Source organism: Thunnus maccoyii, chromosome 8, assembly GCF_910596095.1.
Source record: "Thunnus maccoyii chromosome 8, fThuMac1.1, whole genome shotgun sequence".
Classification (NCBI taxonomy): Eukaryota; Metazoa; Chordata; class Actinopteri; order Scombriformes; family Scombridae; genus Thunnus; species Thunnus maccoyii.
The window spans coordinates 14,180,820-14,197,233 of NC_056540.1; the positions used below are offsets into that span (position 1 = coordinate 14,180,820).

At 39.2% G+C, this 16,414-nt stretch overlaps 1 protein-coding gene across 1 annotated transcript; it reads left to right on the plus strand.

The window, feature by feature from the left end:
* Positions 1 to 6,293: 6,293 nt before the first annotated feature.
* Positions 6,294 to 11,370, plus strand: LOC121901873 (Down syndrome cell adhesion molecule homolog). The gene is made up of 14 exons (XM_042418919.1): positions 6,294 to 6,532; positions 6,636 to 6,974; positions 7,401 to 7,529; positions 7,652 to 7,819; positions 7,927 to 7,997; positions 8,158 to 8,404; positions 8,536 to 8,628; positions 8,801 to 8,881; positions 9,297 to 9,425; positions 9,630 to 9,794; positions 10,203 to 10,255; positions 10,385 to 10,487; positions 10,578 to 10,605; positions 10,702 to 11,370. The coding sequence occupies exons 1-14, from the start codon at positions 6,469 to 6,471 to the stop codon at positions 10,751 to 10,753; spliced, it is 1,722 nt and encodes a 573-aa protein (XP_042274853.1). The 5' UTR covers positions 6,294 to 6,468; the 3' UTR covers positions 10,754 to 11,370.
* The last annotated feature ends 5,044 nt before the right edge of the window (positions 11,371 to 16,414 follow it).

Here is a 16,414-nt window from a genome sequence, read left to right on the forward strand (position 1 = left end):
GCCAATTATAATAGAGGACATTTGAAGGCATTACAAACTGTGTTATCCAGCAATCTGTTTATTTGAGCTCTTATATTTTTTTAAACAGTCGTTTGCAAAGCAATTGCTTTTTAGACTCATGACAAAGTTCTGCTGGCAGATCAGAATATTATAATGAACAGATTTACAACGAACCCTGGTGAAAGGGCATGAACCTTGAGAATTATTTTTTCCAACACATACTTGAATATACTACACTTGGCATATTTGAAATCTTCTGAATAAATGTTCAGTTTGATTAAACTGTCACTTGTCTCATCCTCTTTTGTGCCAGATGTTGAGGTTTTGTGTTTTATTAATATTAATAAGAAAACTTTTCAGTTGTTTACTGTAACATTTACAGTAAGAAACTGTTCATATAGATTACAATAGTAACACTGTAAAAATACAGTTTATTACTGCAGACCGAGTTACAGTTTCAAACTGTAAACCTCACACTCTACAGCAGAATACTGTAGTAATTTTTACAGCAATTAATTGTTAAAGTAAATTATGGTAGTGACACTGTAAAAAAAAAAGGTATAATGCTGGCAACTACAGCTGCCAGTAGTTTACTGTAATTTTACAGGGAAATTGGTTACAGTGTAGCTACTGATTTCCACATTCTTCATCTGTAACTGATGATAGTTTCAGAATTTCTTTCCTTTTAGCACCTCCTAACACCTTGATGGTGGAAACGAGACGTGAAGGAAACAACCATCACTCGTTGCTGGACCCAGGGGCGGATTTAGTGACTTGGGGGCTTGAGGCAAACTCAGGAATGGGGGCCGTCGTCATGTCTTATTTTCACCCTTTCTCTAATTAGGAATGTCGATATTGGCCGTGGTAGAAGTACTCAAAACTTTTACCCAAATAAAACTATTAATACAGCACCATAAAAATACTGTAGAAGTCCCGCCTTTAAATTTTTTACTTGGGTAAAAGTGCAGCTATATTATTACCACAATGTACTTATATTTACTTAACATCTGTCAAGGCAGGTCTTAAAAATTTAACTACTTTATACTACACTGGATAGTTCAATAATGTATCATGATAAAGCAAGCTGAGATTATACACTGACAAGCAGGAGTTTTTGTAGCAGTTTGTGCCCCACACACCACATGACTCTAGGATAGCATTGCCTATAAGTGAAATAATGATCTAAGAACACTGCACTTACTTCCTCACATTCACACTGGAGGGAAGTTAATAACCATGCACATAACTTTACTCATGGTGTAAAAACACCTTCTTCCATAACAGCAAACTGTAAGCTATTAGAAACATTGAAGTGTTAGTGTGAAGAACAGAAACACTAATCACTGTGTACCAGATAACATCTGTGGTGATTTAGAACAGTTTACTTAAATGTATGTCTGTGAACACGTTATCTCAGAGCATGCTGGGAACTCTGCCCACCTATCCTCAAGAACAAACAGAGTAAAGAAGAAAAAAAAATCAATTGAAAACAATCTGCTTATAGATTTCAAAATGAACATTTTAAAATGTATAAATACCTGCCCAAATTGAGAGAAGGCAGCCGTTTGCATCATGAGATACTACAGTCACAGTGTGATCTAAACATTTTTTAATGCTTAATTCTTGTTCTAATGTTTCATAAATTATTCAAAATTTGTTTTCCTTCCATTACCAGAGGGTCTTCCTCTTGATACGCCACTTCAGGCTCTCACTTCTCACAGTATTAAAGTCACTTGGAAGATAAAGTCCCAGTTTTTTTGAAACATTAGCAGGAGACAGATTCAACTTTCTGAAACATTTTTTGATATGGGTATACAAATTACGGGTAATCATTAGTTACAAATAGTGTTAAATGCTGCACTGTTCTGAGGCTTAAGTCTTGTGCCACAAGTGATATTTTAGTACTAAAGAATGACAGTTGATATTTTATCAACTCTTTGTGATTAAATGCATGTGTGGGAGTGGGTTAGGGCTGGAAGAGAAATGGAGAGTACAATGTTATAGTAAGGTCTTATAATTATTTCATTATATTGTATATTTATAGCACAGACTGAAGACTATGTGCCATTTATTATCGAACCGGTGCGTCATAAGGTTCATTTTCATTGCAGGAAAAATTCAAAGCCTTCCTGGGAGTGGGGAACATTGGCAGCTAGTGGCAGCTATTTTCTTTTCCACCATAATCATAATCCTCGTCTGTATGGATTATAATTTGTGACTCATGCTCCATTCAGATTAATTTTACACTTTAAAAGGGTGTACTGAACAGTCACTGAGAGTGGGCCGTCCTTCTTTCAGCCCAGTATCTCTATGAACTCTATTCAAACTGAATGATATTGCAGTGCATGTCTAATGTCAATGTTCAGAACCAATAAAGGAAGTAGAGTGCCCTTATAATGAGGTGAAAAGTAGGGGTACAACTCATGTTTTTTAATGTTTTCAAAACCATAATCACAATCTTTGTCTACTGTATAACCTCTGTTACCTTACCTAAACATAGCCATGCCATATTTATCTGTAAATCATTCCATAAAATTAAACACATACTGTATCATCATTCTGTTGCAGAGAACATTCATGAAAGGGACCAAAAGCTTGAGTGACGATGAGCATTACAATAGAGGTGTAGATTTCTTTAAAGTTCATGTAAAGCAATAATAAATATGTGTTCTGAGTTTGTCACACCACAGAAAAGTGTGTAATTAAAAAACCAGCCAAATTTGAAGGATTAAAAAAATTGCCAAGAATATAAAATTAGGTTTCAAAATCGTGGAAAAACAAGCAGTATTCTCTCTTCTTAAACCCTGGAGGCGTGTCTGCTGAATGCGCTGAACTGGCCCACCTGAACAGCCTCTGAGTTAATGATGCTCATACCAAACTTCAGTATAAAAATATACAATTCAAAATAGGCCTTGTTTGTGGGTGTGAAACACGCAACATGGATGATATTTTTTAAAATAAAGAAACATTAGGGGCCACTGTTTGATTTGGCACATATTTTTATAGGTAAATGTGGACTTGTTTCAGTAAAATGTAACTTAAATGACAATCCATCACCAATCATCATCAAGTTAAATCGTCATTTTTTTCAATGGAGATCGGTGCACGTAATGTTACTCACTTGGCGGCTTCATTGTGGCCGTCACCCTTGGAGCAAAAGACTCTCATGTCGGGCTTTTTGATGAAGTGCTGCCTGGCAAATGCTCTCTCTCTGGCTGGAGAGAGCTGCACAGTCGGTGCTGGGGCCGTCAACGGACACTTCAGCTGGGTTTAAAATAACTCCGAGTGCTAATGTTGACCAAAAATGGCCCCATTCACCAGTTACAGCTGATCATCCGATGAAAGTTTGTAAAGCTACCCGATGTAAAAATAGTAACTTTGAGTACGTGCGCTCTAGTGTTTATATAGTGGGGGAGGAGTCAAGCTAGTAACATCTCTACATCATTGAGCCACCATTTCAGGTCCGCCCAAAAATCTTGAACACAGAAATGGTGAAAAATAGTCGCTCTAAAACACTCTTAACTCCACAATTTACCACTACATAGTTCATAGTCTTTTCATGTTTTTAGCAATTATTTTCTAACATGTATAATAAGAATTGCTGATTTTCCTTTACACAGACTTCAAGGAACTGTTGGGTGAAGAGATGCTTGTCTTGATGTATTTATTTTCCCTGCCTTAGAGGGAAACCTTCTCAGCTCCTATCTGTTAATCAGTAAGAAAAAGAAACACACAATTCTCTAGAGCAGCAGCTCACAAGGTCCCACTATTCTCAGATTGCAGTGAAAAGGGCAAATGTGTGTCATACAAGTTCCTTATTTACACTGGTGCTAAGTTGTGAACAGACTTCTGCTAAACACCCAGCTGTTAAAAATGAAGCTTATAGACATCAGGTTTGGGCTTATTTATGGAACAGGGTCACAGATTTAGAATGAAACGACCTCAGTCGTCTTTGTATTTTGATGCGGGTGTTATTATTGTATTATTATGATGTGTTTTTGGCTTTCAGGATTTTATTGTTTAGTTTTATGTTGAATATCTTGTGCTTCTTTATGTTTCTTTGTCTTTTAATATCTTGGTGCCATGTTGGAAATAATTGAACACGTTTTCCCTTGGATTTTGTTTTGGTGTCTGTAATCCATATATAAATTATTTCATATATCATATGGCGCTGAGAATATATCCTGATTAATAAATTCCCTTTTCTCTCTCTCCTGGCTAAACTTGTGGATAGTTTACACTTGTGGACATAATGCCACCTACTGTACTTAATACATTATTATCAAAATATTAGTGAAGAGGAATCCAACCTGGATACACTGTACACTCATCAACATGATGATCCCGCTTTAAAATGAAATTATAAATTGTTGTCATACATACAAAGTTCAATTTCAACATCAAGGTGAAAATGCAAAATAAATGATCTTGATTGATGATTTCATTTAATTCTCTTCCATTTAAACCGTAGCAGCTCTTCTCACTTATTTCCATATTTTCATTGTAAATTTCTTTCTTTCTCTTTTACTTCTTTCTTTCTTACTTCATGTTGTGTAGGCTATATTTTGATATATATTTGCAACACCAATGTAAGTTCTTCGTATATGCAAACCTACTTGGCAATAAACCTGTTTCTGATTCTGGTTCTCAAATGCTGCGGACATACTATGAAAAGCAGAGTGTTCAACTCTGAAACTTGCTTAAAATTTCACCCCATGTTACCTTCTTGTCTATTTGCAAAGTGTTGCTCTTTCTATCTCTCTGTTGCAGTTCCTGTCTTCACATGAATTTTTAGTTTAGTATTTAGAATCAACAATATCCGCGCTGTTTTTGTTCCTCTTTCTAGTTTGTACGCCAACTTCTGTAAACTGTAGCAATGTAAGCCAAACTCAAGAAAGGGAAGGAAATGGTCTTAATGAGATTGTGACTATGTTTACAGCAATATGATACATGTGAGAAAATCAGCTGAAATGTTCGACTCTGTGCGTTCTTCTTTATTGTTGTATGTAAACTTTCTCCCTTATTGTTATAATTGGGGCACCTATTGAAAAACCGGGGGAAAAATTCACAAAAAATGGTTTGTGGTCGCTGATAGCACCATTAATTGCGCATCACTTGCAATCTGCAGTCTTGCAATTTGCAGTCTATCTGCCCCTCAGGTCTGATTCATGAAAGATATTGCACTAATGATATTACTGTGCAAACACACCCGTAAGGTTTTTGCAGCTGAGTGCAATTATCCATGTAGCAAAGTATAAATGTTGCCTTTGCGCCAAGAACACAGTAGGCAGGACAATGGCAGAGAGAAAGAGAAAAATAAAATTTTCAGACTGCGAAGTCCTGACCGACAAGGTGCAGAGGCATTCCTCGACTCTTCAGGTAAGGAATTTAAATGAGCACACCTGGCATAATGATGCCTTTGCCTGCCTACAATCACTGCTGCTGCGATCACTAGAAAGCCTGAGTGTGACACCCCTTAAGCCTCGGATATACACGCACACGGACAGCTGCAGACACCACGGACACATAGTAGTTCTGTTCAAACTACTTTGTGGAGGCTCATTTGCATTGAAATGGGCCAATTTTGCAATTTTGTAAATAAATGTTGCTGTTAATACGTATGTACTTTGACTTAATTAAAATTTTGAATGAAAGCCTTGTATAATCGATTACTTCTTCCACCACTGCAAATCATGAAGTTCCCAAAAAGGGAAAAAATGTGTTTGCCTGTTTCAAGTCCTACACATAATTATGAAATCAATATACTTACAGAGTTGTATGTTGAAATAATGTAGAGTTAATTGTTACCAGCCACGTGATTGTTGGATTGATCAAAGAGGAAGTTATATACTGGGTTACTAAACATGGAGCAGACTCAAATGTTTACGCAGCAGTCTAAGAGACATACAAGAGTTCATGGCCCTTGAGTAAACCAGACTTTCTGTTTTCCTGTGTGTCATCTATCAGGATGTAGTGTGTAGACCTCTATATATTAAATGGTATGTCGCCAGCCCTCACTCTGGCAATATAAGTCAGCTTTAGAGTGTTAAAATGGTAAAACATTAACATTTGGGGTTTTTATAGATATACAGAATTGCACAGAAGTAGACTCTCTGCTAAAATCTGTATCCCACGATGAAGGCTGTATCATGTAACTGCGTAAGGAATGCTTGTTTGTTACTACTGCTGACAGTAAGACACGATTGTTCAGAGGATGTATCTTGATAACCTTGATTCTGTCTAATCATCAAAATGAAACAGTTTCTAGGATAAGGAACCAAAACCACAGAGAGGGAAACAGCCTTCCTCTTCTTCAGCCAGCAGAACTGTTTGTGTGAGCATATCAAGGACATCATGTGATTTGGAAACTTTTCAAAGCTGACACCATGCTGTGGTTTGGTCTAGTGTCGTTTAGTGGGTGAACGAAATCAGTCGACTGATTCTGAGACACAAGCTGATTATTTTACAATGACTTTTTTAGTCAGCAGACACCTTCATTTGTTTTGCAGTCTTCTTTTTTGTCTGCGACTTGGTAAGGGAGCAGTGAAGATTATATGAATCGTCATTTAACTATGATTAGGAGATTTTTATTTGTTATATTTCAACAAATATCTCTTGACTATCTGCCTTTTCAGGTTGCGCGTATGCAGAAAGGGTATTGGCCACAGTTGGGACAGATGTTACTTTAAGATGCAATTATGATTCTCGGTTCTACGGCAAGCTTGCTGTATGCTGGGGCAGAGGGGCCATCCCCAACAGAGGCTGTGCCAAAGAAGTGATCAAGTCGGACGGGACCTCAGTGATCAGCAGACTGTCTGAGCGTTACCTGCTCATGGGTAAAATTGGTGAGGGTGATGTGTCGCTGACCATCAGGCAGGTTGAGGAGAGTGACTCAGGAATATACGGCTGCCGTGTGGATGTCCCAGGCTGGTTTAATGACCAGAAACACGAGGTGACTCTGACGGTGGTGCCAGGTGAGACCTACTCAGATAAACTGTAATCTCTGAGGGGGAGAGAAAAGAAAAGTACATCAGTATCTGCAGCTAGTGGTTACTTAAGGTCTTGTTATTGTACTTTCTTTTTATATAATTAGAGCTTCAACCAATTACTTTTTCTTTATGGATTGATCTTGGATTATTTAATCAATCCATTAATTATTTATTTAGTGTATCATAATTTCACAGAAACTAAGTTGACATCTGAAATCTGACATCTGAAACATTTAAGAATCCAGACGCACAAAATGTTTGGCAAATATTGCTATTAATGTAAAAAGAGAGAAAAAGATAAATCAATTACGTAAAATTGTTGATTATTTTCTTCTTTTTTCTGTTTATTGATTAATCGACTACCTGCTTCAGCACTATAAAGCTTTGTATTTAGCATCTCTTCCTCTTTAGGTCGTCCTAATCCCCTGAAGGTGGAGACAAAAGAGGTGAAGGAAAGGACCATCACTGTTCGCTGGACTCCTGTGTTTGATGGTGGCAGGCCCATCACAACCTATATTATCGATCTCAAGAACAAACAGGGTAAACAAGACAAACAGTCCCCAACAATAGAATGAAGCAGCTAATTATATGTTTTGAAATATAGTTTGGAGAGTATGCAGTGTGAATCTGATTACACTCGTCTATGCTTTTCTGCTACACAGCATCATGGAACACTGCAGTGAGGATTGAAGTATCAAATCCTGAACTGACCCAGGTCACTTTGGTGGATTTGCATCCAGCTAAGAACTACAACCTCCGCATGTTTGCTGTCAACAATGTGGGCATGAGTGAAGGCAGTAATGTTCTTATAGTCACAACAAAAGAAGCAGGTAGAGTCAGACAGAATTTATCTATCTATGCAGAAATACTTTGCTATTTGCAGAGCTACAATTAAATTTTTGATGGTTGTCCCTTTAAAAAATGTTTTCCCTCTCAGCACCAGAAGGTCCTCCCCTGGATATGCAGCTTGAAGCCCTCACTCCTCAAAGTATCAGAGTCACTTGGAAGGTAAAGTTTGACTAGTTAACCACATACACATTAAACAAATGTAATCTCTGAACATTGACTCTTCATAACACCATTTTTAATCACACTCTGAATGGACAAAGTTAATCCTAAATGATAGTTACTAAATTGGAAAAAGTGTCCTTGGTTTTCTCCTTACTAGCCTCCGAGGGCTGATCTCAGAAACGGGGCTGTGCGGAGTTACAGCATTAGCTACAGAGAGTACAACTCTGCAAAGAGACAGTACGGACGGTGGCAGCAGCAAACTGTGACAGCCACACGGGAACTCGAAAGCATCATTCTGAGCAACCTGAAGCCTTCTACCACATACGGTGTGATTGTACAGGCCAAAACAATTGCAGGAACAGGACCTGCCTCAACTGCACCCCACTGCACTACTCCGGATGAGAGTAAGTGAAACGTGAGAGGATATTACTATATGACTAAAAATGAATTTAAGTATCATTGTGATGCCATTTTAATATCAATATAATAATATATCAACAATAATATCAGCAAATGTCTTTTATTCTGTTTCAAGTTCACAAAACTTCAACAGCGGCAACTATGAAGTCTACTTCCCCTGCTGCCACTGTGTGGCTACAAGACACAACGTCTTCAAGTTTCATTGCAGGTTTGTGATATTGAATTTGTGAAACTCATAACACATTCCTGAAAGATTCATTATGCATCTTTAGAAACTATACAAGCAAAATCAAATGTACTCTAAGTTTTATTTATGATAGTTTATTTTTTATATATTAATCAGTATGTGGAAACTGTATTTTTTTTCTCTCTCTCCCAAGATCACACAACTTCAACAGTTGATACTGTTACTGTTACTGCTTCCACAATGTGGGGACAAAGCACTACAATTTTCTCTTCAGGTACAACAGATGTTTCATTTGGAGTTTTTTCTCTTCTTTCTGTCTTTTTAAAGGAAAATAACAATAACACATTCAGACAGAATTCATGATGATAATGATTTTGGTCCAGGCAAAGCATCAGAGATGAACTAATGTTACTGTCACAAAATATTTGAGATATCACATCCAAATGAGCTTTATTTGAACATCAGGCTTCCAGCTGTGTATCAGAAAATGTTCCTGAATACAAATGAGATCACAGCTCCTAGGCTTTTCTATACATAACATCGTTACTACAATTTGTAACTCTGCAGATGAAACATGTTCATATTCACAAAATTGAACCATTAACTATATTTTTGTGTGATCTTTCCCTTTAATATAATATTATATTTAATAATCCAAGTTTGTCTTTGCTCTGCTACATGTTTCTTAGTGCGCCCAGATCCCCCAGTAGTTGAGTTAAAGGAGGTCAAAGATAATACAATTTCCCTTTTTTGGACTCCTGGGTTTGAAGGAGGCAGCCCCATTACTGGCTATCTCTTGGAGTATAAAGCTGTGAACGGTATGAGAAAAATTCATTGAAGTAATTAAATTATTGCTAATTTGCCATAACTCAATTGTGAAAACTAAACTTACATTCTTAATCTTTTTTGGCATTCATCATGTCGAGTTTAGCCCGCAGAACAGCATTAGTTCCACTCTTAACATCTTCCCTTTTACTGAATGTAACATTTCTGTGTGCAAAATCTTTTTATTCCACCGACAGCCTCATGGGATTACACAAAGACAGTTGTAGACTTCGGCCACAACCAGACAGAGGCCACAATAATAGAGATAAACCCCTCAACTTACAATATACGCATGTTTGCCAAGACCAGTCTGGGCACCAGTAAAGCCAGCAATGTCCTCACCATCACTACTGGAGAAGCAGGTGTTGTATTTCTTCATTTCACTTTGTCTTTTCTTGTCCTTTGTTTGAATGTGTGTCAGTGTGGTATCATTCAGACCAGTGTTTTCATTGCTTAAATATTCACCGTTACCAGGATGTTTACAGATTAAACATTTGCAAATTGTTTCCTTCCTCTTTCTGTGAAAGTAGGGGAAGTGATCCTTATTCACACTCAGGAAGCCCCAAAAATATAATTGCAAAACAATTTTACAGTAACCTAATCACAGTTCCTCAGGCAACCAGAAAAGATGCTATAAGGGGCCTGATATCTTCTCAGCTTGTAGCTTTTGTTAGCTGCAATGTTTCTGCATGTTTGGCAGTTTTCTGAAAAGCAACACCTTCCAAACTTCCTCTTAGCTGCTCTCATACGTGGTTGTGCCTTTGTGGTAGGTCATCAATGGGACTTTCTGTCTACTACTGCATCTATTGACACTCATGCTGCTGTAAGTATGAAACCAAGGACTTCTTATACATACAGTAGTTATTACACAAGAAGAAGACTGCAACATAACAACTAGAGGAATACTCTCAGTAAAAGTCTGGACATGAAGTTCATCTGTCCTCTCTGCTAGGCGAGCGTTGAGGAGAGTCGAAGTGGTCACCTTGTTGCCATCGTGGTCCCAGTGGTGTTGGTGCTGCTGATTGTTGCCATAGTGATTACATGGCAGCTTCGATGTGAGTATGCCTAACAGTATTTCTTTAGTGTTACTTTAAGACCAACAAAATATCTGTATTTAATTGTATCCTCACACTCTCTCCTCATAGGGAAAAAGAGAAAAGGCAGCCTGAACATGTGAGTGGTTGCAGTATCTGTCACATTTATATGGAGTCACTTAAAACACTTAACCTGAATTAGCTTCACTGGAGTTAAACTTTCTCTTGTCTGCAGGTGGCTGTCCAATGGAGCAATACGCTACAGAGGCTCACTACAAGAGCTGTAAGACAAGTTACTCTATATGCAAAATTAACAAAGAAGCAGTTATTGTTTATTTTATAGAAAAATGCAGAAGTACCATGTTTCTGTCTGTATATTTGTTTTGGTTTATATGTTAGTGACAAAAGAAACCAAATCTGATACGCCTTTACAGTTTATCTTGATTTTTGAGTTGATTGAAACTAACCTAATAAAAAAACCTTTATTTAGCAAAAACTCACTGTATTTGAATGTTACAGCAATTTGATTGATTTGTTGTTTTATTTCTTTCTAACATGACTTATATTCTTTGCACTTTAATAACCATCAAAAGGTAATCAGATTGCTTGTTTTATGTTCATAAGACATGATGAGTTCCTTTATGGTAATACACCTCCACAGTGTTTGTTGTTCATCTGCATGTACAGTACTTTAGCTTGTTGGGTGATTCATATTGTGTCATTTTGGTTCAAGTTAACCAATTTACTTATTACAGTAGTTACCTGTCCGTCTGGTAGAGGTTTCAACTGTACTAACAATACATACGTGATGAAAGGTACTTTATTAATGTTGTGTTGAGATAAAATTTTGTTGGAATACTTCAGTTTTAAAGTTATTGGAATAAAAAAAATATTCTTTTCTGTATTATAGTGACACTTGTCTTCAATGACTCCACTGACTAAAATATCCTCAATAAGAGAAGTTTGATTCATTAAAACTGAATAGTCTACATTCAGTAGATGTACAACATTTTAAAAGTGAGGAGCTGGTGTTGTTAACCAATCATTTATTTCAATCACTAAACACACTATTTCTCTTGAAATGCCATTGACCAAAATAAAGAAAGCAGAGGCTTTTGTGACATTTAATTTCCACACATCCGACTATTATCCACTTGTATCCACTAAAAAACACAAGAGGGTGCCAGAGTCCCACCAGTGAGTTGATTTCCTGCGTTCAATCAGCTCTCACCTCATCATCCACCGAGCCGTCCTCAGGGGCAGGCACTGCAGCCAGCTAGATTTCCATCCATCTGTCCTGTAAATCTCTTAATTGGCCTAATTAAGGAGATGAGGAAGAGAAGGAGATTTGATATCTCTGTGGAGCTTTGGGGCAGCTGCCTGTGAGGGAGTCTCCCACTAATGGGGGATCACAGGGGGGATACCCAAGACTGTGTCTCAGCGGGGACCACATGGCAGAATAGAGATCAATCTTTGTATGTGTTTAAGTATGGATGAATGGATGTTTAAAAAAGAGCCTCTGCTTCCTTTTCTGCTTGTTTATATCTCTTCTTAAAGGAGGCCTTGACTAAGCCAATGATGGGGAAACTGTTGCTTTTGTTGTTCCGCCATTCACATACTTAAGTGTTACACTTCCTGAGACATTGACTAATTGTCTTTACAGTGGTGTAAATATCACTTGATTATTGGTCTGCAGCGGTAACCCATCACAAACTCAGAGCTGCTGACGCACAAAGCCACAGTACGCTGTATGACTGTAGCCTGTAAACAGAGCTCCACCACATCCCTCCTCTCTGGACAAGCACTTCCTCTCATCTCTGGACCCCTCACTTCCTTTGGCCACTGCCTTTCTCCCTTTGTCCTCTGCCTCCTCACTCTGGCTTTGCTTACACAAACACTACAGCCTTCCTGTTCTGGTGCTTTCCTCCATGTCCACACCTCTCCATCCCGCTCCCCTTTCATCCATCTTCCTCTCTGTTCAGGCCACACTGATTACACTAACATAAACAGAAGGAAAGAGGCAAGGAAGATTGTGGGACGCCCTCGTTGGATAACTTTGATGAGGTCGCTTTGATTGGCCACACGGCCTAAAACCAACCAGTCGATTTACAATATTTGTCATCGCCCCAACAATTTTGTCACCTCATTCACGGCATGGCTCCCTACCCTCTTTAAACATCTTCTAATGAGACCAAACATCCATTAAGGCAACAACACAATGCTCCTTATATAAGCCATGCAGAGCTGTGTCAGCTGTATCTGGTAAAGGCTGCAGTGAGAGACTGCAGGTGGGAGATTGAGGAAGGAGGAGGGAGTGTATGGTCATAATAATGGCAGTATTAGCAGAGGGGACAGAGTTAGTACTGTAATAAATCATGCACTATGGTTCTGGCCACATCAAGGCACCAGTGCTCAGGAAGTGGAGACTCTGAACGGTACTACACACACCAAAGGCTGGGCTCCACAGGAGGGGCTGGTCTCCAGGCCTTGTTGCCCCAGAACGGATGCACGGCCCTGGGCCTAAGGAGCTGCCAGATGTTGGCCCTTCTGGAGAGCCTTATGAACTTGTGAACAGCAGAGCAGATGAGAGTATTGAACAGAACAGAAATGAAAGGGGCAGGGAGTTGAGGTGGATCAAAAAGGAGGGGATACAGAGCCACAATGCTGGTGAATGGCCCAGTTGTTGATGAAAGAAGCACTAATTGATTCAATCCAAACCCCCCCCTACAAACTGATGCAGCTCAAAGGGAACTTTTCATCTTGTTAGAGCCATAGCATGTCTGTCAGCACGCAAATGAAAACAGGGCAAAGTAGTAGTCTGAAAATCAGGCACATGAGTCGTGGGCGAGCTGGACAAAAATCTCAGTAATGACGGTGACTGATAACAAACTTGAGATGAGAATGACAGTGAAGTGAGGAAGTGATCTAAAAGTCACCCCCCCAAAAAACTTCCTCACTCATGACGAGATCTGACAGTGCATTTGTGTGTGTGTTGATGTGATCTGATTAGCCAACCTGAGCCAGATAGAAGGCAGTGCACATGTTTGAAGGTCAGACATAACAGTTACCATGGAGACATCACCAAGTAGACCAAGTAAACCAAAGTACAACGCTGTACTGCACTGTCGTTTCCCCGAGGGACCTGCATCAGCCTGTGTATGTGTTTGTGTATATTTATATTGTATGTCGGTCTGTATATCCATGCTTGTGCATGTGTGTCTCTCTGAATGTGTGTTCAGTAGGAGAGTGTTTGTCTGGCAGTTTCAATTATCACTCTGTACTATGCTATTGTGCATCTATAAAGGCATTGAGATTCATTTTTCAGATTATTTCTTACTGTTACTCCATCCTTTAACCAGACAAATTATTCACAAGTTCAAAAAAAATACAGTATGAGGCAACTTTGTAAAACTTTGTAAAACTCATGAACATAATACTTTTTAAAGTTTGTTTGAAGAACAAGCCAGACTTGTGCTTTGCACAGATTTGAAAAAAATAATGCTAAATATTACTTTATGCTTTTATCTTTTGTGCTGAATGCTCCTCTGTGTTACAGACATTTGTCAATGTGTAGATGCATCACATTTATTTCTGTGATGCATAATATGTAACGTGAATACTTTGTAAATATTAATAGCATGTCATTATTGAGGATCTTGAGCTAAGTGGCAAATTTCAACCTTCTCAGAGGTCTAAGTTTCCATAGAAACACACTAGACTTTATATTGATGTAGCGAGTTTATCAAATGCTGAAAAAAAAATGCATTTGGCAGCCAGTCATTGAGGACAGAAATAGCTATACTGACATGCTTGTTCCCTTGTGCTCCCTTTGCACACCCATAATCCTTAATGCTCGCAGATATTTCCATAAACGTTTGAACATCCAAAACCATATCTCGCACGATACACATCACACGTCACCTCTCATTCAGAAAGCATTAAGTGTCAGAGCTTTGAACAGAGGCATGGGTCTTAATCTGTTTAAATTTGCTTCCTTCTCTACGCTAACACCACTGACTTTTGCTTTTTTATACACCTGCCCAGAGGCGAGTTCTAGTAAGGAGAGGCGTCAGATTGGAAGACCTCCATCGTCCTGGCAGCTGAACACAGTGGAAGTCTTGGATCTGTTCAGGGGATTGGACCAGCTGAGCTCTGCCATGGAAGACAAGTGGCTGGCGCTGTTGAATGGGAGAAAGAGTGTGGAAGGATGGAGGGAAGAAGGGAGGGAAGTAGAGGAGGAGGGAGGGAGGGAAGGAGGGAGGGAGAGGTAATCACATCAGGGGATTAGTGGCTGTTATTAATGGAGGATAAGGCTCTTTGCTGTCACTCTCTCGCTCACACACACACGGAGATGTACACACATGCTACTTATGTGTACATCTATCTATCTATCTATCTATCTATCTATCTATCTAACTATCTAACTATCTATCTATCCCCTTGTCTGTCAGACAGTAATTCAATTACACAGCTGCCTCTCTTCTCCTCTTCTCTCCTCGTCCGACCTCTGGCCTACGGCAATGCATTATGATTTTGGTTTGTAATATTCTCGCAACCTACTTCATGAGGGAGAGAAATGATCTGCTCCCGTGTGCATATCGGTGTGTGTATTGTGTGTATGTATGTATGTGTGTGTGTGTGTGTGTGTGTGTGTGTGTGTTTGTGCTGGCATGCCACCCCTTGAAAGATGGCCATTCAGTGGTGAACAAACAAGACATTTGTCTAAAGTCTTGCATCACCTAAGGGAAGACTCTGTGGAAATGTGCTTTGCCAGGTTATCTTTTGCTGTTATTTTCAGTCTCCCTGTGACTCACAGGATCCAAACTTCATGGCAGGATTTGTGCAAAAAAAAAAAAATCTTTTCGACACCTGTCTGTCATTTGTGCCACATACGCTCAGGCATAATTTGACAAACTGTCTAACCTGTTTTTTTCACTCCAATGCCTATTGAATTTACAGTGTACACATATGAGCATGGCTATGCTCCCATTAGTGTGTGTGAGGTTGTTTTACAGATTGTACAAGAATGGTTTGGACTTATTAGTCTGTATAAACCCAAATACACACACACACAGACACACACACACATAGGCAGATGACAGTCACAATGGCTTCTCAGTGAGAAGGTGTATGGGCCCAGGCTAAAGAGACACATTTACAGGCTCTTTCATCAGTGAGAATTTGCCTCAACCTCGCAGAGAGCCACAAAGACACCAGCATGCCACCGTGAGCCGCAGACACAGCTGCACCACAGTTTCATCATCTGAATGGAGTTTCACAGCAGTAGCAAGAAAACCAAAATCCCAGAGCCCTATCATATCGCCCAAGGACCCTGGAGGTGCAGCAGCATGTCAGAGAGGCTCAGAGGCGAAACAAATAAGAAAATAAACAGAACCCACATGCAAAACAAGAAAACTGGAGGGAGTGATGGAGAGTTTGAGAAGCAGCCAGCTGTTCCTTTTGGCAGAGAGGCAGCGATTGTGGTCTTTGCTTCCTTTGTTGACAGCCTTAATGTAGATAAAGACAGTGCAACATAACTTACATGAAACTTCTTCACTTCAAAAATAAACAGGGGTTGAATTAAGATGTGGTTACTTAAATAAATTGGCACTTTGTTGCACTTTTCTCCAAATAAGTAAACAATGCTAAAAGTACGACTGCATGCGTGTTTTTACATGGTTGTGTTTTTAAGTTGGTCCCTATGAACAGAGGAAGCTGAAGGCCCTGTGGGGATACACACACATATCCGCAATCCGCAGACACACACATGCCAATCCCTCTGTCTGTCAGCTCTGTGCTCATAATCACATCCTATCCCCTCGTGTTCCCATACACACAACCCCCCCCCGCCTCGCTTCACTGTAGAGGGAGAGAAATGAGAGATCCCTCCAAACGCTCTCTAAGATTAAGGCTTTGTGTTTTACATGTGTTATCGTTGCTTCCCTTCG

What these genes read in the sequence shown, in the direction of transcription:
- LOC121901873 (XM_042418919.1), top strand. Translation starts at nt 6,469, where the DNA reads ATGACTTTTTTAGTCAGCAGACACCTTCATTTGTTTTGCAGTCTTCTT. An exon ending in CATCACTACTGGAGAAGCAG is followed by an intron (nt 9,795 to 10,202) that starts GTGTTGTATTTC and finishes CCTTTGTGGTAG; the next exon opens with GTCATCAATGGGACTTTCTG. An exon ending in CTATTGACACTCATGCTGCT is followed by an intron (nt 10,256 to 10,384) that starts GTAAGTATGAAA and finishes CCTCTCTGCTAG; the next exon opens with GCGAGCGTTGAGGAGAGTCG.